This window comes from Stenella coeruleoalba, assembly GCF_951394435.1.
Source record: "Stenella coeruleoalba genome assembly, chromosome: 6".
Taxonomy (NCBI): domain Eukaryota; kingdom Metazoa; phylum Chordata; class Mammalia; order Artiodactyla; family Delphinidae; genus Stenella; species Stenella coeruleoalba.
This window is the reverse complement of record NC_137151.1, coordinates 101,175,697-101,201,040: the sequence shown is the minus strand read 5'-3', so window position 1 is coordinate 101,201,040 and position 25,344 is coordinate 101,175,697. Positions and strand designations below refer to the sequence as shown.

The 25,344-nt window shown below is 37.2% G+C and overlaps 1 protein-coding gene across 5 annotated transcripts in view; it reads right to left on the bottom strand.

The window, feature by feature from the left end:
• The window catches only part of UNC80 (unc-80 homolog, NALCN channel complex subunit), a 239,222-nt gene that overhangs the window by 199,288 nt on the left and 14,590 nt on the right, over positions 1 to 25,344 (bottom strand). For all 5 annotated transcript variants that reach the window (XM_079924681.1, XM_079924684.1, XM_079924682.1 and 2 more), the window contains exons 6-8: positions 23,931 to 24,004; positions 20,778 to 20,917; positions 726 to 987 (exon numbers count right to left, since the gene is read on the bottom strand). In XM_079924681.1, coding sequence (XP_079780807.1) covers positions 726 to 987; positions 20,778 to 20,917; positions 23,931 to 24,004 — 476 coding nt within the window. The remainder of the gene's footprint in view (positions 1 to 725; positions 988 to 20,777; positions 20,918 to 23,930; positions 24,005 to 25,344) is intronic.

Below are 25,344 nucleotides of genomic sequence, written 5' to 3'. Positions count from 1 at the left end.
TTCCTTTTCATTCTGATATTGCTCCTGTTTATTTTCAGAATACGCAGACGTCTTTTAGACGCAGCCAAATCACATTTAAGTAAGCCCAGACAACTGGAACACACGGTGAATCGTACTTTTCTCTACATATTCAATATGTGGTATTGATGAAAAGGATGAAAAGAACAAGCATTCAAGCTGGTATTAGGACTTTCATTTATCAAAAAGTGATTTTCAGGGGGATGTCATCAGTACACATTCAGTTTACTCCTCCAAACATCTATAATAAAGAGCGAGACTATATATCAAAAAATGAAATTGCTAATGACGACATTGAGGCACTGGAAAATGTTGAGCTATGCAAAAGGAGGTCAAATCACGTTCAGTAAAGTGCTAGTGTCATGCATTTTATAATATCATCAATTGACACTTATATGTGAAAACTCTCAATTGACCAGCACTTTGATTAACCAGAGGATCCATTTTCCATTATCCTGGATCAACAGAGGCTTACTCTAGATAACTGTGTGTAAGAGGCATTTAGATAGCACCTCTTTGAATGGCCAATTAAATGCTAAAGAACGGCAAAAGGGTCCAGCAATAAAAGATGGAAAATAGCATCAGAGTAACCCACCAATCCAACAGTCAGCACTGGGATAAATAAGAGCTGGATGCACAGAAGAAACAAAGAATCTGTTATGGCTGAAGTTGTTGGTTCAAATGATAATGGACCAAGTTTCTCTTACTTGGGTTTTGTGTGTGTTCACTAGTGAGGGAGCTGCCGCCACCATGGAGCTACTTCTGGGTCTGGGCAGGAGAGGAATATCCGGCTCTGTGGGCTTTTGTGGCTTCTCTTCCAACATGTGTCTCAGCCTTTGCAGATAGTACATCAGAGACCACTGAGTGCCCTCCTCAGACCAATGGGGCTGGAGTAGGCAGCGAAGAACAGCAACGTCAAAGTAGGTGGCATAGCGGGACCTTTGGCATGGAGGAATCATGAGAGAGACCCTGTTCCCAACGGCAGAAAGAACATGATTATCCTGGCAGTCATACATTCCAAGGGGAGGCACAATGTAGCTTATAGCTCTGCTTTTCTCATTTGGTCATTTATTCATTCACTTATCTCTTGTCTGATTTACTCTACTGTCCTCCTAACTGGTCTCACTCATTTTGCTTTTGCTAGATACTACCTAGAAGTAGAGACATTTGAGAGAGTTTTGAAGGATAGGTAGCAATTATACAGGCAAAGTTGAGGATGGGTCAGGAGAGTGGATCAGCATTTCAGTCAGAGGGAACAATGCCTACGAAGGCACGGAGTTTTTAAAAAATCATGAGTTTTAAGTCGGTGGGGGAGAATCATGCAGTTGGTATAATTGGTGAGTAATTTGGGTGGTGGGCACTGATGAGATCTATAAAAACAGATGAGGTTCAGATCATGATGTTTCTTTTATGCTAAGCTATCAGGTTGACTTGTACCTTGATAGAAATGGACATAATATTTGTGTACTTCACTGGGATATTTTCAGTTTGATAATATTATGTAAAGGAGCCAAGCAAACTGCAAAGTACTAAACGAACAGAAGTTATACTCTGAGGAAAATGAAATCATTCTGAAAATTCTAAAGTCATATCCATATAAGACAGCAAAAGTAATTTTTTAAAAAATCTCAGAATTCTGGAATTCTATTATTCAGTTTACACACATGATATATTCATTATTTAATGTTCAACTTAATTGCACTACAAATTAGTTTTAAGCAATTGCTCAGCATCTCGGGTATCTTAGGGGATATGAAGGTAAGTTCAACTTCCTCACCTTGAGGAACGTATGGTCTGGTGAGAATGATAGACAATACATGACAAATTATAAACTTAGAACTTCTGGAATCCAAAGATGGAATCTTAAATCTAAAATCTGAAATTAACCCCCAGCATAATTTCTTCCTGAATTAAATGATGCAAAAGAGAAACTTTTATACCCTGCTATCAAGTAGCAAATGGTGCCACCCCCACGTGAAGAGCTTCAGAAAAAAAAAAAGAAAAAAAGAAAAATGCAGCCACTGAGAGTGAGAAGGAAAGGTTCTCCTTAATTTACTAGGCACATATTTTTTGAATTGGAGGTTATGACTCATTACTGGTTCAGGAAATTAATTCAAAAGGATATGACTATTATTAAAATGTTAACTAGAATAAAAACTATCAAAATGCAACAAATGGAGTAAGGATTTGTATGGTTGGTGATACTTCTGTTTCACTTTACATACTTGCCGTGAGTCATGAGTAAAAAATATTTCTTACTGTGAGTGCAGTAAAAAGTTCAGATATACAAACCCCGACGAGGTCTGGTGCCCTGTGAATCATTTTCATAGCCTTTCTACTCCCTTACCAAAGCACGTGATGCCCTTTCTCCTCTCTACTCTCATTAGCATTGTCTGGCATGTGGAGGGGTGACTGTCTATGTACACGATGGTTGTGACCGTTGATGCTATCTTGTAGTCTAATATTCTTGAATATTTTAATGGAAGTAGCAAACTAAGTATAAGTTACAATTCAACCACATAAGTTGCTACGATACTAATTATTTAACCAAGTGGGCAGTCAACTGGTTGTAGAAAGCGTTTCTTCATATCAGTTCCTATGTATGGAATGTTAGAGTTTATCCCTTTTACAGGGAGCTAGAATACGCTTTGGACATCAACAACATGGCAACTTTTAATCCATCAGGAAGTCCCATAGATTCTCCTTCCAACCACTTTGCTCCACAGACCCCAACATGTCCCATTAGGCTTTACTGCAATTACTTCTTCCTAGTCTTATTGCTTCTTCTCGTTTCTCCACTCCTCTGCTCAAACCCCTCCAATAGATTTTGAAATAAAGATCTTAAAATGAAATGCAAGCTGTTTACAGTGGCCAACATGGCCTGCATAATCTGGCTGTGTCTATCACTCTAACCTCATTATCATGCTTGCACTGGTATGCCAGTTATTTATTTTTTCCCTCTTAACTCCAAGTTCATCTTTTCTGCTTGCTCTGTGAAAATGGATTCGAGTCCTTTAAATATTTTTCTGTGGACAGCTGGCATGATGTTAAGCGTTGTCAGTAGAGGGAATGGAAGAGGTATTGCAAGAGGAAAGAATTTTGCTTCCTGGTTCTGATGGATTTGCTTGGCACGTCCCTCCACTGTGTGCAGCTTCTCCAGTACCAGGCTCCCGTCGCGTCTGTGTGTATCCAGTGCTGAGCTCCTGCAGGGCACACGGCTTCCCCAGTGTGCAGGGTCTGCAGCCTGGGTGATTTTTCTAGCACCAGGCTCCTGCCGCACTCACAGCTCTTCCTGTGCCCAGCTCCTCCGTGATCAGTGGCTAGCAGCACCCAGTGGTCAACAGCTCCCCTGGCACATCCCGTTTCAGGAAGTTCTGTACCAAAGTGCCTCTACTAAGAGCCCCCCCCCCCCATGAACAGCTTTCCCTAGCACCCTAGAGAGTGGATTTCTGACAAGTTCCAGAGGGCAGATTTCCAGCATGTTCCCCTGATACAGCACCACGCTGACTTCTCTTCCATTCAGTGAGGTGTGACTCTGTCCTCTCCAACAAGGTCTGGATCTCAGTCCTGGAGGGGCTTCTTCCTTGGGTGTTGTGTCTGAGCTTCAAAGTTGGTGACTGCTCCATTATATCTGCTATTTCTATATGCTATAGAATTCTCTTTACTTCTTACTAGCTGGTCTCTCATTACCCCAATACCCCAATCCTCTGTTATACTTAATAATTCACTATATTAAATTTGCCCTGTTCAAATTACTGTGTGGTTTCTCCTTCCTGATTGGACCCATCTGGATACATGTGGTAGTTGTGCTCTACTCACACTGACCTTCTTACCACCCCTGAATACATCAAGCTTTTGCCTGCTTCAGAGCTTTTCTCTATGTGGAAATTTCTATCCTTATGATCTAAGCTTTATCCGGGTTCTGTTCCAATGTCATCTTTTCAGAGAGGTCTTTCCTAACCATTACGGGAAATGGCTTCACTCTCCCACTATTCATCTCTTCATCTTGTTCTAATTTTCTTCATAGCACGTGGCATGACTTGAAATTATATTTATTTTGTTTACATGCTTATTGTCTGTCTTCATTTATTTGAATAAACTGATAAACTTCAGAAAAGGATTCAAAACAAAGATGATGAAATCAATGGCTTTTGTACATACAAGCAATAAACAGTTTGAAAATGTAAATAAGAAAGGCCTTTTCAGGATTTCCCTGGTGGCACAGTGGTTAAGAATCTGCCTGAAAATTCAGGGGAAATGGGTTTGATCCCTGGTTTGGGAAGATCCCACATGCCACGGAGCCACTAAGCCTATACGCCACAACTACTGAGCCTGCATGCCACAACTACTGAAGCTTGCACGCTCTAGGGCCCACGTGCCACAACTACTGAGCCCACATGCTGCAACTGCTCAAGCCTGCGCACCTAGAGCCCATGTTCGCGACAAGAGAAGCCACTGCAATGAGAAGCCCACGTACATAACTTATTAATACATTCAAATTTAAATAATATTTGACCTAACAAACTGAAGATAAACATCCACTCCAAAAAGTAAGGGGAAGAAAGATCAATTTAACATCAATTGGTATCAGTTTATGTAGGGAATATCTAACACTCAACATAAGATTTGATCATTGTCCTATATTATGGTTTACAAACCACTGAAAAAAATAATCAGTATCAGGATATATTAGGAAAGATTGCACAGGCACTAAAGAAGTTAGCCTAGAAAATCAACCCACAAACTAAAAGAGAATGGCAATACAAGAAGCTGGCGACACTTGGAAACCACTATAGACAGTACTATAGAACATTTTAAAAAATCTTAATAAACGAAAAGACAAACTATAATCATTGGAATAAATACTCAGTTCTATAAAGATTTCCACTCTTTATAGGTGGAATCCGTAAGTTTAATGTAATTCTCTTTTGTGTTCTGTACCCAGTTTCAATGTGTGGAAGTAGGAAGGGAGTGTTTCCCACATCACCAACAATTCTTTGGATGCTGACTGGATGTCCTACAATATAACTCAATTCTGACACCTCCTACCTGGAGACAATGTCAGATTCTACAGGTTAAGGGTTCAGTGCTACAAGACTGCTCCCACTCCACTTCAGACACCAGTCACAAGTCCAGGTTGTTACCAGCACTTCTGACCTACTAGCTATAGATTGGAGGTTCCCACAACCCCTGCCCCGGGACTTCAGCTTCCAGCTGCAAGGCCAGGTTGTTACCTGTACTTCTGAATGACTGGCTACGAATCAGATGTTCCCATGGTCCCCTCCTTGGGTTTAATTAATTCACTAGGGAGGCTAACAGCATTCAGGAAACTCATGTACTCACTAGATTATCAGTTTATTATAAAAGGATATAACTCAAGAACAGCCAGACAGAAGAGATGCATAAGGCAAGGTATGGGGAAAGGGCACGGAGCTTTCATGCCTTCTCCAGGCTCGCCACTGTCCTAGCACTTCCATGTGTTCACCAGCCTGGAAGCTCTCTGAACCCTCTCTTTTGGGTTTTTATGGAGGCTTCATTACATAGGCAGTGATTGATTAAATCACTGGCCATTGGCGACTATTTCAACCTCCAGTCTGTCTCCCCTCTTGGGAGGTCAGGGGTGAGGCTAAAATTTCCAACCCTCTAATCACATGATTAGTTCTCCTGGCAGCCAGCCCTTAACCTTAGATGCTGTCCAAAAGTCACCTCATTAACATAACAAGAGACACCTTTGCTCCTCTCGTCACTTAGGAGACTCTAAGGGTTGTAGGATCGTTGTACCAGAAACAAGGCCAAAGACCAAATATCATCTATTTCTTTTTATAAATCACAATATCACAAATTCTAACCAAAATTCTAAAGGGATTTATCTTTGATAAATCAATAAGACTGTTCTGAAACTTAACTGGATGGATGAAGAAAAGTTTGGGAGTAATCCAGAAAGGTTTAACAGGAAGTATAAAGAGTATAAATTGCCAGATATTAGTCTGTGCTTTACAACAATAATATTTAGCCAAGAGTTTAAACAAAAGTTCAGTGGTATAAAATATGGAGCTACAAAAGATTCAAATATTTACAAGAATTTAATATATAAAAAGGTCATGAATCAAATTAGTTCCAAGAATATACTAGTCAATAATATTGGCATAATTGACTTACTCCTCAGAAAAAAACTTAATTTAACCTTTCTTAATTAGCATATTTTATCACCAAATAAAATCAAGATGGATTAAGATTTAAAGGCAAAAATATAAAACTATAATAATACTAGAAAAAAAATTGGCTATTTGTTTTTATAATCTTGGAGTGGAGAGGACTTTATAAGAATGGAATTGCCCCAAACTTAAAACAACACAAATGCACATCAACAGGTGAGTGGATAAGCAAACTGTGGTATATCCATTTGACAGAATATTACTCAGCAATAAAAGGAAGAGAACTATTAATATATTCAATAATTACACTGAGTAAAAAGAGTATGTGTTCACTTATATGAAATTCTGGAAAACTGCAAACTAATCCATAGTGACAGAAAGCAGATCACTGGTTGCCTATGAACGAGGAAAGAGTGGGGTGCAGAAGGGGAAAAATTATAAAAGGCACAAAGAAACCTTAAAGGGTGAGGGGTATGTTCATTATCTTGATTTTGGTGATGTTTTCACAAGTGTATATAACAAGGCAGAGCTGAAACACTGGGATTTTATTTAATTCTGACTTTCAATAGATAAATATCCATGTTATACTTTCAATGGTAGCTGTATAATAGAAAATCTCCTTCCAATAGAAGAAAAAAGGAGATTAGAGAAAACTCAATCAGTTAACAGGCAGAGCGGAAGAGAAAAAAGAAACATAAAAAGCAGAGTATAGGGGCTTTCCTGTGGCGCAGTGGTTGAGAGTACGCCTGCCGATGCAGGGGACACGGGTTCGTGCCCTGGTCCGGGAAGATCCCACAGGCTGCGGAGCGGCTGGGCCCGTGAGCCATGGCCACTGAGCCTGCGCATCCGGAGCCTGTGCTCCGCAATGGGAGAGGCCACAACAGTTAAGAGGCCCGCGTACCGCAAAAAAAAAAAAAAAAAAAAAAAAAAAGCAGAGTATATAAAAAGCACAAAATAAAATAAAATGGAAAATATAAATCCAAATGGCAGTTATCAAAATAAATACTGAATACATTCATGGGCTAGAAGACAAAAATGTTCACATTGGATTTAAAAAACAAGGTTTAGTCACATGCTAATTACAAAAGAAAATCCTAAAAGTTGAGGGCACAGAAATTTAGGAAGGGAGAGAATGGGTATAGAAATGCAAATATAACTAAAAGGAAGTTTGTGTAGCAATAATAAAAAATAAACTTTGAGGTAAAAGTATTATTAGATATAAAGACTGTCACCACAATGTTAAAAGAAAAACTTAGGAAGCTATGCTAATTCTAAACATGTATTGTACATACCTAACAAGAATGCTACCAAATGCTTAAAGCAAAACCTGAGAGACTTGTAAGGGGAAAATAGACAAATAAATAATAGTAGTAGTATTTTAACACATATTTTCTAGCAAATAGTAGATCAAGCATACAAAGATTAGTAAGAATATAGGAGATCTGAATAACACACTCAGCGTTATTTTCTTGTACCTTGCAGTGTTTACAAATGAAGTCTCAAAAGAAACTGAAAACTCAACATCTCACATAAATCTAGTACTCTAACCATAGTTGAATTCCAGTAGAAACTAATAGCAAAAAGAAAAGCTCTCATCAGTTAGCAAATTTAGAAATACACTTTGAAATAACTCATGGGTCAAATAAAAAGTTACAGTTAGAATTTTTAAAATATTACATGGAATGATAATGATTCCACATATGAAATTGTGTGAGATACAGATAAAGTGGAATGAGAGGAACATTTAGAGATCTACATGCTTATAGCAGGATAAAGGAAACATAATGAAGTGAAAAATAATGAAGTAAGCATCTACTTCAATAGGTTAAAAAAAAAGTAAATAAACCCCCAAATAGTAAAGAATAAAAAAAGATAAAATAGGAGCATATACTAATGAAATATTAAACAAAGATAGATAGGATTAACAAAAACAAATGTTATTTCTTTGATAAAACTAATACAAATTAATCAAGAAATGTAGTAAAAAGTATGATCAAAATACTATCACTGAAAAAGCAGACATAACTAGATATGGTGACGGTTTCAGAAATGAGGGAAAACACTGTGAACAATGGAATTAAAAGTTTGAATACCTAGATGAACACATATTTATCCAACCAAACTGATTCAAGAAGAAATTAAAACCTAAATAGACCCACCACCTTTAAAAATTGAACTGTGGTAAATAAAGTTTATTTTAAAAATATATCAAGCCCAGAAGGTTTACAGCCAAATTTCATTAAATATTAAGGAAACAGGTATTTCTAGTTTTATACAAAGTGTTCCAAAGACAGAAAAATGAGGGAACATTCTTTTCATGAGGCTATTATAAATTTGCTACTGAAACCAGACAAGAACAGAACAGGAAAGGAAAACCAAAAGCCACACTCATTTATGAGCACAATGTAAAAATAATAAAATATTAACAAACTACATCCAGCAATGCACAAATTGGGTTTTCCCTAGGAATTTAAGGATGATTTATTATTAGAAAATCTATTAATTTACTACCTAAAAAGATTATAGGAGAACATGTCCCATGATTTTCTTAATAGATGCACAAAACCTTTTATAAAATTTATTATTAATTTATTAAAGTCAATAACAAACATGAGAAAAGAGCTATAATGATAAGACTGTAGAATATGGGTAGAGTCAGGCAAATAGGGAGATGCAACAGAATGGAGAGCCCCAAAATCATACATTCACATATGTGGCTACTGATACTGATACTCAATAAAGTTACAAATCTGCAGGAAAATAACTGTTTAAGAAATGCTGAGGGAAAAAATGAGTCATTCATGTGGAGAAACCAAATCCCTATTTCATACCACCATGTATCAGAAAAAGCCAACTTCAGATGAACTGGAGACATAGCAAAGGCAAAACAGAAGAAAACTATGGAGAAAATATTTATAACCAATATGAAAGGATTCTTAAAGAAGATACCATCCCCAACTATTTTAAGAGAGTATTGATAAATTTGACTATTTCAAATGTAAAACTTCTATTAAAAAACATAAACAAAGTGAAAAGTCTACAAAATATAAAAGATAATTGAAATGTATTTAGCCTACAAAGGATTATTCTTCTCATTAATAAAGAATGCTTATAAATCAGTAAGAAAAAGACAAATAGTTCAAATGGAGCAAAGGGTATGGAAGGAAATTTCACCAGAAAGAAAACCTAAAGAGAGAATAAACATAAAGAGATACTCTACTTCATGAATAATCAGGGAAATGTAGACTTAGATCACAATGAGATATCACCTCACACCCATCAGATCTGTGAGAGTATAGAAGCCTGAAGACAGTAAGAAATGCGGAGGGTGCAAATACATGGGAACGCTCATACACTGCCGGTAAATCCTTTCAGGGTGCAATTTGGTGATCTCTAGTAAATTTTACAGTGTCCCTGCCTTATGATCCAGAAAATCCACCTTAGAGAAACCCTTGTACACAAGGAGACATGCACAAGAATGTTTATTGTAGCAATTTTGTTACAGTAAAAACCTAGAGAACATTCTCAAAGTCAGCCAAAGGAGAATAGGCAAAAAAATGCTAGTACGTATATTCATTTAACAAAAATTAATTAGGTGTTATATGATCTACCAGGCTGGGGTGCTTGTAATGTTCTATTTTACCTGGGTGCTGATTACTCTAGTGTATTCACCTGTGAAAATACATAAAATTAACCACTTGGGTGTTGTGTACTTTTCTCTGTGTTTCTTTAGAGGATTTTAGCCAACTAAGATCTTGAACTTTATCAATATAGACTAAATATCCACTATTTATATATACAGAAACTCTATCCATATGTACACTATATTTTATATAATATACACATATATTGATACACATTTATACAGAACTCTGTACATCCATTATATATAAAATAAATATATAATAAATGTATAATGTAAATATTTATATATGTAATTTATATTATTTATATATATAGTTTTATACAAATGTCTCCTCATCCTCCGGGTGATGTGTTAGACTGTTCTTTCAAAATACTTTATTATCTAACTTTTCATTATGTAATCATTTTATTTAAAAGGCTGAGTCTCAGAATTGTGAATTGCTGAGTTTTCATAAGAAGTATGAGGGTTAGATTCAAAATTAAGGTTCTCCTCTTGGGCAGGATATCTCTTATTTGCCTCCAACCCTGCTGCTCCCCAACCCCATCCACTTTCCACCCTTCTCTACCTCCATGTCCAGAAAGACTGGTCTGTATAGACTCTATAGAAGGCTCCCATGCCTTTCGCTCCAGGGTGAATTCTGCAACAGGAGGCTCCCACAGGAGATGGGAAGGAAGAAGGACAATGATTTTCTCCCTCCCAGAGATCTGAGGAGAGCTCACACTGTGGCCTAGGACCGATGTGACCACGGTAGGTCACAGATCTTATTAATCACTCTCTCCCTACAGTTCTCCACAGCTGTTCCCTCCCATTGCCCACTCAGACTTGGAGCCTCCTGGTGGGCCTCCTGAGGGCACTCTCCCTGGAGTACTGCACTAGCTCCTGTGGTTTCGCTACATCCTATCTAAACCTTTGTAAATAGCCCTTTTTAATCTCTTCTCAAATTACCAGTCTATCACTTGTTTCCTCCTGAGACCCTGACTGGTTATGTCCCCAAGCCCAGTTGGAGGGAAAGTAACAACCTTGATTCTCATTTCTACCATTTTCCTAAGAGGTCTTCAACACTCTTCCCTCCCACCCACCCCACTTCTCGTTTTTTAAAAAGCATGGACTAACCCACTCCTCTCAGCCTATCGTTCATACCTAGAATAAGAGGATTTTATTTTTTCAGTGCTGTACTCTTGGATTTATAAAGAAAAGACAAAGAATGAGGTTGGCTTGGCTACCAGCTGGGTAATTTTAGGTTCTCAAGCATTTGTGACAGTCAATTGACTTTTTATAAGAGCCGGTTGTTTTCTTGACTAGGCCGCGGTGATGAAAGCAGACATTAGTAGTTCAACAGATTTCCATCCCCCCACCATTGGACTAGCTATCTTTACCCTTTACCTTTTGCCCCACACCACAGTGTCCCCAAATATTTCTAGTTAGTAAATTAGTTTAGGAAGTTCCATAAATAATTTCAAGTCCCTAGAGCAGTGTTCTATATAGTGATATGTCAATGTACTGCTTCTGTGAGAATTTGCACACTCCCAAGTCTTATCCCAAACTTAACTAAACCAGAATTGCTGGTGATAGAACCCAGGAATCTTTATTTTAAACAGTATCTCCAGGTAATCTTTTTTTTTTCTTATTGAAGTATAGTTGATTTACAATATTGCATTAGTTTCAGGTGTATAGCAAAGTGATTCAGTTTTGTATATCTATATATTTTTTCAGATTATTTTTTGTTAGAGGTTATTACAAGATATTGAGTATAATTCTCTGTTATATAGTAAATCGTTGTCGCTTATCTATTGTATATATAGTAATTTGGATCTGTTCATCCCATATTCCTAATTTCTCCAGGTAATTCTTAAACATTCTTAATAAGATTGGAGGGCAACTGCCCTAGAGAGCAAATAATGCATGACTTTTGTACTTTTAAACAACATCCAAAACAATTCCTATATGGAAACACTAACTGCAATGATATGTTGGTAGTTTTGTCCCTGAGGGTGCCAGATGACTATATTTCTGTCTTTACACACAAAATTTATTTGACTGAAAGTAATTACTACTGTACAGTTGAGTCTCATAGTTATTAACTACTTACTAACAGATCAGTTCTGCTGATAATCAGGTCTTCAACAGCAAGACTCCACCAATATACGGCTGCAATCAGAGACTAAAAACGAGTCTATAACTTAGGCAATCAAAATTTGTTAAGCAAATTCACATTTCAGCTGCTTAATATTTAAAGAGACTCTGAAACAAGAATGAAGTTAACAGGCCATTCTATAGCAAATATTTATAACGTGAAGTACCTTCATTTTATCAAGTACAAGTTTATTTGGCTTAAAAGTGTGAGCTACACTGGGGTGAGTAGTCAATAAAAGGCAAGAATAATCAATCATGATTTTTTCATTTAGGACAGGATTATCAGACAATCAACTTGTCACTAAGTAACCAATAAAGTCATTTTACTTAACTAATCAACTATCTACTTAATTAAATGTGAGAAAAAATTTACATAAGTGAATAAAGATGGTATGGGGACAGCTCATTGTATGATATGATAGGAGAGTTATTTCCAATGCTAATATTCTATGATTCTGTAAGTTATTTTGCAGAAAAAAGTGAAAATTTTATGAAAGTATGAATACAAGTCTTATTCTAAATGGTATATGTAAAAGTAATAAAGAGAAGTATATATACAAAAAAAATGTTTATATCTACCTGATGAGCTCATGGATAATTTTCAATTTTTTAAAGATATTTTATACCCTTAAATTTTTTTCTATAATTGGCACACACTTCTCTGATATGTGTAGAATACATCATGACCAAAAAAGACTGTCAAAAAAAGGTAGGAATTGCTTTAGTGAATTTTCCAAGCAACTATGGCTTTAAGGAAACCAAGTTATTATTAATTAGGGTCGGGAGATCCTAGTAGAATGCATCCGAAGCAAAAGAACACTTTGGAAATAACAGACAATCTATGGAGGAAGAGAACTGTGGAAATTAGTCCTGACCCTATGCAGTATTTAATGAAGCAGAAATTAAGTCTATGCATATGGTAATTAAAGATGAAATCTCACATTAATTTTAAAAAACTAGCTACCTGTTCTCTGATTGCAGAGTTCCAGGAAGAGTGATGTTCCATTCAGTCAAGGTCAGGGCAAAAGAGATGGTAAATTGGATTTCTCTGATATAAGAGGACAGCTTTTGTTCCTAGGATATTTGCATTGTTTTATTAAAGTTCTCTTTATTTCTGACTAATACATGAACTCCTCCAATGCAGACACATTAACATTAGCATTTTCTGAAAGGTCTACCTTGTGCCTCATTTCCATGGCAACCACTCCCTGCAGCTAGGCAAAGAGAAGACATAATTCATTTTTTCTGCAGCGCCACTGAGTTCATATCTAATTCACACGTGAGGTTTATGTGTGCTATGGGTGACTGTGTGCATATATGTGTCGATGAATGCATATACACGTAGATGATTGACTGTGGCAATATCAGAGAACGGGAAAAACAATGTCCTTCCACAAAGAGGAAACCTTGGACATTATAGTTGGCTTTGTCTTTACAGGCAAATCAGAATAAAGCCATTAACACTGAGTTTTGGCAGAGGAAAGAAAGATCATTTGTTATTTATATTTGCAAATTTCCAATGCTTACTCTGGTTGAGAAAAATTATGTAAGAAATATAAGTTCCTGGGTATTTTATGACCTCAATATTTCACCATAACATTGTTTTTCACAATTGTTTAAAGTCAGGCAGAAGCATAGTATTTGAGGTAAGAAATCACTTACATTTAAATTAAATTAAACTCCTTGGAATATGTGTAGAACAGAATTAGTAAAGAAGAAATATGAGAATACTTAATGACTGATATAAAGAAAATACAGATATCTAGTCATAATAATTATATATAAAATGATGGTGACATTGTAATCATTATTATTTATTGTAATTAGCCTCCAAAATAGCCCCCAATGATCCCTGCCTCCTGGTATCTACACCCTTGTGGAATCTCCTCTCACACTGTACTAGGGTTGGTTCATGTGATACACAGAATATAGCAGAAGTGATGGCATGTCACCTCGGTGATTAGGTTATAAAAGACACTGAAGATTCCATCTGGATATTAGGTTATAATAGACAGTGAGACTTCCATCTTGTTTTCTCACCCTCTTTCCTGGGTAACTTGTTTTATGGGAAGCCAACTGCCAGGTCATGAGGAACTCAGGAGGCCCAGATGTTGAAGAACTGAACCCTTTGGTCAACAGCCATATGAGTGACCTTGAAAGTAGACACTCCAGCCCATTCAAGTCTTCAGATGACTGCAGCTCTGGTCAGTATCTTGAGAGACCCTGAGTCACAACCACTTAGCTAAGCTGTTTCTGGATTCATGATTCTTAGAAACTATGTGAGACAGTAAATTTCTTTCATTTTAAGCTGCTAAGAAATTTGGGTAACTTGTTGTACAGCAATTGTAGTGAATACAGATTTTGGTACCAGAAATAAACATGAAAAAGAAGAGGCAAGAGAGAAGTGGGGAAAGGTAAGCTTGGTCGGGAATGATCATGAAGACTTAACATATGCTGACCAAGGAGTCTGAAATGTATCCTAAAAACTATGGGTAGCCACTGAAGATTTGTTAGCAAGGGGATAGAATGATCAGATATGTATTTTAAATCACTTTTGTAACATTATATAGATAATGGTTTAGAGGGAGGCAACACTGAATGTAGAGATACCAGTTAGGATCACTTGCAGAAATCCAAATAAGAGATGATAAGGATCTGAACTAAGGCAGTGACTATGAGGTTGGAGAGAAGGAGAGGATTTGAGAGACATTAATAAGGTAGAATGTAAAGGACTTGGAGTGGAGCAAACCTCCCGTTTTTGACTAAGATGTGTGGGTTGACAGTGGTGCCATCTACTGAAATAGGGAAGATAGGAGAATGCATTTGGTTTTAGACAGGCTGAGTTTGAGGTACAGAAAGAGCTTTCTATCAGTCTCTTGATTACATGGGTTTGGAGCCTAAAAGAGTTGTCTAGATGGGATATCTTTTGAGGGTCATCATCACCTTGCGAGTCATTGAAACTATGGCAGTGAATAAGACCACTCAGAGGGAGAATGTGGGAGGAGAGGGAAACAGCAACAGTAAGAGGAGGGCCATGGAAGAGAAGGCAAAGAAAAAGTCTAGGGCTTCCCTGGTGGCGCAGTGGTTGGGAGTCCGCCTGCCGATGCAGGGGACACGGGTTTGTGCCCCGGTCTGGGAAGATCCCACATGCCGTGGAGTGGCTGGGCCCGTGAGCCATGGCCGCTGAGCCTCCGTGTCCGGAGTCTGTGCTCCGCAACGGGAGAGGCCGCAACAGTGAGAGGCCCGCGTACCGCAAAAGAAAAAAAAAAAAAAAGAAAAGAAAAAGTCTATAAAGGTTCCATTTGAAAGGTAAGGAAAACAACAACAACAGAGTATAACGTGAAAAAAGTCAAGGAGGAAGTGTCAGGAAGTGTAGAGTGGCCACCGGGGTTAAAGTGTTGAAAGACCCAATTAGATAAGGACCAAATAGGAGCTGAGTTTCTGACCTGTTGGGAGAGGTCAGGGGAAGGTGATGCTAGCATTCGTTCCTGAAAATGACTAATTCTGGCAAACAACCACAACACTTTCTCCTTTAATGAGGGATCAAGAAGAAAAGAGGCTTCCATAAAAACATAGTTAAGGAGGTGGGTGGCTTGCTATGGGAACTCCACTGTGCTCCCCTAAAGGCCTACCTTCTCATGGAAGAGGAGTGAAGAGTGTGGACCGTGTAACTGTCTAGATTGGGCTCAGATCTAGCTCTTCTACTTTCTGTGTGTCCTTGAGTGAGTCATTTAATCTCTCTAAGCTTCAGCTCCTCATCTTTAAAAGAGAAACAATGTCTTCTTTGCATGGCTGTTGTGAAGATTAAACTCATCCACTTATTCAGCGCCCTTCACTAGGCCATGTGCCAGGCGCTAGAGATAGAGCAATGAGTGAAAGAGATTTGGTCCCTCTGCTCATGGATTTTACAGTGATAGCTAATCACACAGGTCTTTAAATTACAATTGCCATTTGTACCGTACGAGAAAACAGGGAGTTCTGTGATTGTATTTAAAATCTGCCAAAGCCTCCCTAGGAAGTAAGGAAATGCTATTTAAATTGAGTCTTGAAGAATGAGGAGCTGGTTAAGTAAAGAGAGATGGAAGAACCATCCAGGCAGATGGAATAACATACTCCAAATCTCAGCGCTAAGAGGAAGTACGATGCATGTGAAGAACTCAGAAGATGTTGGAATCTAGTGATGTGAATGTGAGTAATTACACAATGTTAGACAGGAGAACTAGACAGCAGCTAGATAATGTGGAGCTTTGAGGGGTATTTCAAGGATTTTGAATTTTATCTTGATAGCAGTGGGCAGCCTTTGAAAAAGTTAAAGTGTAGGAGTGGCATGATTAGTTTTTTTCATGTCTCTGTATGTCCTCTATTGGGTGGTGACAAGAGTGAATAAGAGAAGATTAATAAGTAGGCTGTTGCAGGACTCCAGGCAGGAGGTGATGAATGGCTTGAATAACGGTGGTGGCCATAGAGGTAGGTGGAAGTAAGCAGATTCAGAATATTTTTATATGTGATTTTTCTCAGTCTTCCTTATATCATAAATTTAATAACTACTCATAGAGTTGTTCAAGCCCAAAACCTAAGTTATGCTTGATTCTTTTCTTTTTCTCACTCTTCACATCCAGTCATGTCAGCTCTACCTTAAATACATCTCAACTGCAACCTCATCTCAGCCTTTCCACCCCTGCTACCACCATCCTAACCAAGCCACATCCTCTCTCACCTGGACCGTTGCAAATGTCTCCTAACTAATCTCTGTATCTACTTCCGCTTTCCAAGCCTATTTTCATAAACCATCTGGAGTGATATTTAAAAAGTATAATTCACTTAATGTCACTCCACTGCTCAAACAACTCCAATGACTTTTCATCACACCTGGAACAAAATTCAAACTTCTTACCATGGCTTCCTGGCTCCTCCGTGATCTGACCCCTAATAACCACTTTGGTTTGATTTCCTACACCTTACCCCCCGCTCACCACTAGCCCCTGGTCACACTGGCCTCCCTTCCATTCCTGGAACACATTGAGCTTATTCCCACTTCAAAGCCTTTAGACTTGTTCCCTCTGCCTGGAGTGCTCTTCCCAGATCTTCCTGAGGCTGTCTCCTTCATATCATTTAGGTCTCTATGAAAAGAGCCCATTTCCCATCCCTTTGCTTTGGTTTTGTCTTCTTAGTCCTAGAGTAACTTGAAAATATTTTTACTTATTTATGCATTTACTCTCTTTTATCTGTCTATCTTTTTAGAAAATGAGCTCTTTGAGGATAAGAACTTTGACACTGAAACAACCCTAGTGTCTAGAATACACTTAAAAGATATAGAAATGAATGAATAAATGAAAATTTAGACAAAACTATGAATGTAAAGACCCTAGTTCTGTTTTTTGGCACACAGGAGACGTCTAACAACAGGTAGTTCCTGTTGTTATTCTCTTTAATCTGTGTAGTAAGGAGTTACTTTTTCCCCAGATATGATTAAATTATACCGTTGATAACTTTGTTAGTGAGTTATTGTCACTAAATAAAATGAGAGTCTTGGTGTGTGGAGGGGTCATCATAGTGGTTACTTTTGAATAAGTGGAACAGTAATATGAGAAGAGTCTGTACATACTCAAAAGGACTGTGATGGATACACTTTGGGGAGCCACCCCTGCTTCCCACCTGATGGTGGTCACACCCTTTATAATCCTCTTTTCCTGAGTTTGGGCAGGGCCTGTGACTTTCATATAACCTCTAGAATAGGGCAAAAGTAATGGCATGTCACTCTTGTGATTAGGTTATTTTATATGACAACGATAATGAGATGTCACTCCTGTGATTATGTTATATTATAAAGACTGTATAGGCAGACTGGAATTAGAGAGGACTTCTCTCCCTTGCTGGTTTTAAAGAAGTAAGCTGCCATGTTGTGAGGTAGCCTGTGGAGAGGCCACATAGCAATGAACTGTGGGTGGCCTCTAGGAATGGAGAGCAGCCCCGAAATAACAGCCAGCAAGGAAACAGGGCCCTCAGTCCTACACCCACAGGAAATGAATTCTGTCAACAACCTGAGAAGGCTTGTAAGCGTATCTTTCCTGAGTCAAGTCTGTGATGAGACTGTAGTCCATCCTGACACCTGGATTTCAGTCTGATAAGACCCTGAAGCAGAGAGTCCAGCTAAACTGTGCCTGGATTTCTGACGTACAGAAATTTTGAAATAAAAAATGTGTGTTGTTTTAAGCCAGTAAGTTTGTTGTAATTTGTTACATAGCAATAGAAAACTAATACAAGAACCATATACAGAAACTAAAGAAAAGCAAAATTTAGTCAAATATAAAAAGGACATGCCAAATACATATATACGTATGTATAACAATCACTTTGCTGTAAGTCAACTATACTTCAATTTTTTTAAAAGGCCATTAAATAGAGTTATCTAAAAATGAAATGAGTTTCATCTGAGAGTACTAACTTTCTCATTGCTGAAAGTGTCCAACTGGTTCAAATGTGGTTAGTTTATCAGCAAGGAAACAGGAGATTGGATTGGTTATCCTCACAGGGTTCCTACCACATTAAAAATGATATGATTTTAAGAATGAATTATCACCATTGACCTGGCACAGTAAATCCTGTGGATAAACACAAACAACCCCTGCTTACACAACTAAAGTTGCTGTCAAACTTTCATATTCCCAGCCAGCAAAAGCTTATTCAATGGAGCCACTTGCTTTTAAAATCCAAAATAAAGACACAAAAATAAACTCTTTTCATTTTGCTTTTTGAAAGCACAACATAGTGTTTTGGTTAAAAAGCAGTTATATTCATTTGATTCCATGCTTTCAACAATTGTAAGAAATCTTAAAAAAAAAAACACTATACACGGGGAGGGGGAAGGGTAAGCTGGGACGAAGTGAGAGAGTGGCATGGACACACATACACTACCAAATGTAAAACAGATAGCTAGTGGGAAGCAGCCACATAGCACAGGGAGATCAGCTCGGTGCTATGTGACCACCTAGAGGGGTGGGATAGGGAGGTGGGAGGGAGACGCAAGAGGGAAGAGATATGGGGATATATGTATACGTATAGCTGATTCACTTTGTTATAAAGCAGAAACTAACACACCATCGTAAAGCAATTAAACTCCAATAAAGATGTTAAAAAATAAAAATAAAACACTATACCCATGTGGCCTGATTCTGGTGCCAAAAGGAGGTAGATCATTTTAAAATTACCTACAAAAAGGCAAGTTAATACTGAGAGGAAATATCTGTGAATCTTTTCTCTGGGGGTGAGGGAGGTATAAGGACTTGTATCCAGAATACATTAAAAACTCCTACAATTCAATAAGAAGAAGACAAACAACTCAGTTAAAACTTGGGCAACGGTTTGAATAGGTATTTCACCAAAGAAGATATTCAGATAGCTAACAAAGACATGAAAATATACTTAACATCATTAGGTATTAGGGAAATGTAAATTAAAGCCACAATCAGATCTCACATCACACCCACTAGAGTGGCTATAATAAAAAGACAACAACGAGTTCTGCCAAAGATATAGAGAAAAGTGAACCCTCATACATTTCTGGTGGGAATGTAAAATGGTGCAGCCATTTTCGAAAACAGTTTGATAGTTCTTTAAAAAATTAAACATAAATTTACCATACAACCCAGCAATTCCACTCCTAGGTATCTACCCAACAGAAAGAAAAACATTTGCCCATCCAAAAACATATACGTGAATGTTCATCGAAGCATTATTCACAACAGGCAAAGCGTTAGAAACAACCTAAACATCCATCAACTAATGAATGGATAAACAAAATGTGATACATCCATACAACAGAATACTATTCAGCAACAAATTGGAATGAACTGTTTGTACATGCTATGATCTAAAACGCTGCACTGAAGGAAAGAATTCAGATGCAAAAGACTGCAGATGGTACGATTCCACTTATTTGAAGTATCCAGAATTGCAACTATATATAGACAAAAAGCATACTAAGTGATCAGTGTTTGAAATGGGCAGAGGGGATGTTTTGGGGTGATAGAAAATGTTCTGAAATTGAATTGTGTTCATAATTGTACAATTTTGTAAATTTGCTAAAAATCATTAAACTGTACACTTAAAATGGGTTAATTTTATGGTATGCAAATTAAACCTCAATAAAACTATTTTTAAAATACCTCCTTTTAAAATACTATCTACTAGACAATAACGTCATTTGAAAACAGGGATATACAAATGGTCTCAGGGACCCTCCCCTCCTAGGTGGAGTTTATAGATGGGTACAAAGGCAAACCTCATGAATCCAGGCTTTCATCATTTTATCAGGGAGTAGAAAGAAGTGGATCAATGTTTGTCCCTAGGGAAGGCGTCGGTAAGTAGAGTCACTATGACACAAGCTAACAGTCAGCCTTGGAATATTTACAAAGAACAGACTTTGGAATTCCCTGTCAGTACTTTAGAAGCACTCATTTTTTAATACAAGGATCTGCTGGTATAAAGTATTTTTATACATTAGAACAGATCATTTCACACTCCTGCAACACAATCTTTTGATAGCATCACTTATTTCTGCATCGAAATATTTAAAATATTATTCAGTTCAGACATCTCATTGAATCAGACATGTCTTTCCATGTCTACCCGAGTGTGTTTAAATGAGTTATTCATAGCTCATTTCTGGAATTATTAATCTAATTATACTTTGACCAAGAAGATGTACATACGTATCGTGCACTTACACATTTTAAGGGACAGAGGCTATATAAGTAGCTAGAAATGTATATTTAATTTTTGGGAGCTGGGGATACATTTTCGACCCTAACATTGCAATTGTGTACCTGGAATGCGATGGTCCTCTTTCCTGGGAAGTCTGGGAGGACAGACTTCCATCAAGGGAGTTTCCTCGGTGGCAGCCTGAAATGGTGGCCTTGGGTGAGACGGAATCTGACTGGAACGTTTCAGAGACCACCTGGAGTCCCTTTTGGGGGTGGAGATAGTAGATTAGTGCTTTATTTTCCTTCAGGCATATCCTCTAGAATTATCTATCATATTATATACATTGTTTTTTAAGTTAAAAAAATTTGCAGCATAGTTAAATATCATGTCATAGAGGAAGGGATTTTGCCTTCATTTAAGAGGGAATGGAAACTGGCTTCTAGAGAGCACCTGTGTTATTCTAAGCCTTGGGCTAAGTACTTTCATGTCCTTTATTTCACTTTGCCCTTGATTCTTTTCTTTTTCACCTCCATGTCCAGTATCTACAGAAGAAGAGCTACAAACCAACGATTCATCAAAGATACACCAATACTGAGGTGAACTGAATAGAGACATGAGGCAGAGAACAAGGGTCAGGTTAGAAAGAGCTAATCAAATCAAAGACAAAACATAAGAATGAAAGTGCAAGGTTCAGGTTTTTCCATTACGCATTGGGGGGCATGTAATACATTTTTCCAATTGGATACAATTACCTTTACTTGTAAGTACAAATTCATTTCACTTTATTTACAGAGTAGTTTAATTACATTTAGCTGATAAATGTAATTCTGCCCAGGTAATGTGAGCTATTTTTCCATCAGTATTACAGATAAAATTCTTTGCTAAAAGATAAAGACCCTCAAAAACTGATCCTAGCATTTTAGCCCTTACAATTTCGATTTTCATATGTAAAATAAGAAAGCATTGTTCAAACATGATGCATAGAGAGACAAATACAGCTAGAAATTTGATGAAATAAATCCTCTGAATTTGATCAAAGAATCCTTCCGCATGAACATATGATGTGTGTTTCATGTTAGATTTTTGGAGATAAAAAAATATTGGATGAACCTGAACCTTGAAATCCAGAGCTTACAGTTTAGTTTTAAGAGAAGTAAATACAGGTTACAGCAGCACATCTGATAGAAGTATAATGCAAGCCACATATAGGAGACACACACCTAATTTTTAAAGTAGTAAAAAGAAATAGGCAAAATTAAAATTTTAATAATATAGTCTGTTTAATCCCAAATTTTCATTTCAACATGTCATCAATATAAGTGTTACCAATAAGTATTTACCTTTTTTATACTAAGTTTTCAATATCGGGTATACATTTTATACTTAACACCAACTCAGACTATTCAATCAATTCAAACTAATCATATTTCAAGCGCTCAGTAGCCAAATGCGCCTGGTGGCTACCATATTGGACAGTGTAGATTTAGAGTAATTAGACAAGAGTTCATGGGGAGTCAAGATCTAAATTCGTCCCTAAAAGAAAGATACAATTTACATAGGGAGGAGGAAACAGTCTGAGGGAAGACCCAGAGACTAAAACTGCATGCTCTGCCCCCTGGGAGCAGTGCTTAACTAACTGAAGGGATAATCAGGGTCACCTAAGAAGGATGATGTCAAGCGGTGGAATGCACAGAGAGCCAGGGAGAGGAGTGTGGTCTTGAGGTGATGGTTGATGGGATCCACTAAAGGTTCCTAAGGAGGAAGGGATATAATAAAAGGATGGCACCTTGTATATAATGAGCCTCTGTGGAAATGATGAGTTAATAAAAAAATGATGCATTAGGAAGATTAGTCAGGCATTATGAACTGATATTTATGTGAAGTAGGAGAGGCTAGAGGTGGAAAATCCAATCTGTGGCTCCAGCTGCAATCTAGTTACGAGGACCTGGATTTAGCGGGGTAGCAGTGCACACCTGAGCAACGGGATGAAAAGAAAACAGGATGACTCAGGAAATCAAATGGAAAGGATTAAAGAGACTAAAATGTGGGATTTATGTATTTCATTGTACCTAAGATGTCTTCAAGTTATAAGATACACCATTATTTTATGTATGATTAAGAAAAAAATTTCTGTTAATTAAATTAGGACACTTCTTATCAGTGAGAACTTTTTAATTTTATACTTATTAAAAAGGTCTACCTTAAAAAAAAAAAGGTCTACCTTAGCCTTATTTATGCAGAGCTTTTGATTATATATTAATCCCATGTATATGTAAAAAGGAAAATATAAGTGAAATAAATTTGTGTAGGTATTCCTAAAATTCTTTCATTTAGCAATTTCAACTCAGAGCTGTTGATACATATTTCTCCATAGAATAACTTCCTCTGTGTCAAGAGTGTTATTTCTTAAAAGAGTGCTTCACTATCCCCTCTGACATACTATTCTAAGCCACTGACCCTGATTCTGCAAACCTGGATGCTGAAAATGACCAAATTTATGCTGCAAGAATGACAATCATATCAAGACTTCTACCAGGCAGGGAGATGGTTAGAGGCCAAAGATCATGAAATACACCAGATTTCAAATATGTTAAAAGTGAAAAAAATGTACACCTTAGAATAGATGAAATACAGCATATAAATCACAGTGTCTATACTTAGCAACTGCTCAGTAGGAGATATACTAGGACTCCAAAATTTCTAGTTTTGATGGTGAAAAGGATGGTGCTACTCCTGGCAATAATGCATGAGCTGGAAGGAGGATCCAATTTTGATGGAAAGCAGTAAAGTGTATTTTTCACATGCTGAACTGGAAGTGAAAGCAGGTCATCTAACACGTATTAAGTTAATGACAGTATACATTTCTATGTGGCTTTGAACTACCCTAGTCTTCATTTCTCTTCTGAATCAAATAGTGCATGATGAATTTACATTAAATTATATTCTGTTTTATTATGCATCTTCTGTTTTATGTGGATTGGTCTTGATTCCCCATTAAACTTTACTTTCCTTAAAGGATGCTGTAACTTAAACCTCCTTTCCTTCCCCACTGCTGCAGTACTATTGTACCTATATTAGGTTTGCCTAGCAAATATTAGGAGATTCAATAATTGAGAACAAGATGATACTTGAGTTAATGCAGGATGAATAATGATAACTAACATTTATTGTTACATGCTAGCCATTGAGATGCAGCACTGGTCAAGTCTTACCCTTCACACTACACTACGTTCAAGGAATGACCACCCTTCTTCTCATGATTATAATATACTCACCTCTCGGTGTCTTGTGTCTTGATTTGGTGATTCACAGGTCTGACTTTGACTGTTGATGGGAGAGCTTCTCTTAGCTGCAAAGATAGATGAAATCCCACCACAAATTTTATAAGTTTATATGTTATATAAGGTATTTTATTTCCTAAGTTCATTCCACTTTCAAATCAAAAACCTATTTTAATAGATCATTAAAACCTTGCAAGAAGACATTTAATAGCATATGTTGTAAGAGAAATCACATAACCTATTCAAAAATCTTAGCATTTCTAGGATATCAATATAGATTTCTTCATTTATTCAGTATGACTCAATAAGTTAAGGTGCTAAAAATTGGCCATACTAAAAATTATAACAGTTAACATCTACATAGTACCTAATATCTGTCAAGTCCTGTTCTAAGCGTTTTACGTATATCAACTGATTCAACACTTACAATAACCCTGTAATAACTTATGGTATACTTCCAGACCCATTTTACAGATGAAGATACTAAGAAACAGGGAATTTAACTTGCCCAAGGTCACTGACCCTTAGAAAAAGGTTCCAGCCCAGGCTACCCGGCTCCAGGTGCTTTATTGAACACATTAAGCTGCCCCTGAGGTAAGATTCAAACCAGTCACATCTTTACCGGAGGATCAATGGGAAGCCAAAACGACAGGCCCCATTTGAATTGGAATATTTTGGTGCTGAGAGGCAAAGTGATTTACCAAATCACAAAGCAAGAGATCAGAGGAGTGTCACTCATGTGCCATTGTTTTTCTTCTGGCCATGCTAAGTTGAATTTTCCCTCAGTGGACACCATTTCAAGTCCAGAGGCATCAAGCAGCGGGTAAGGAACCCGCTGTGAATATCACTGAGAAGCACAGGGAGCAGGGAAGTGAACAGCTTAGGTGCTTTCATGGAGGGACATGATTCCTTAGTTTTTATACAAGTGTTAACCTCATTCCATCCATGGATTCTGAAGTAGGTCACTTCTGACTATGGCATCTTTACTTAGTTCCTTGATATCTGAACATTATGATAGACTGTTACTCTTTAATTTACAATTTATTTCAATAGTTAATGGATTATATACATGTAAATTGAGGGATTAGTCTACTTTCACTGTATGAAAAATTTCATCTTTTGAATGTCTATAATAAGCATGACTTGTCACTATAAGCATCTTATCACGTATATGAATAATATGCAACTCCTCAGTTTACAAAATCCCTTAACATTCTATGAACCTTGCAAGTTTGTGTTAAGTTATAGGGGAAAATAAAGCATGTAAGAACTTGTTTATGGTTTCCTTCCCTTTACAAAGCTCTTTTCCATTCATAATCCTCCACTGTCTGCAGAAAAACCTTATAAAGTTAACAAACTATATATATATATATGTATGTATATATGTATACATATACATACTTCTGTA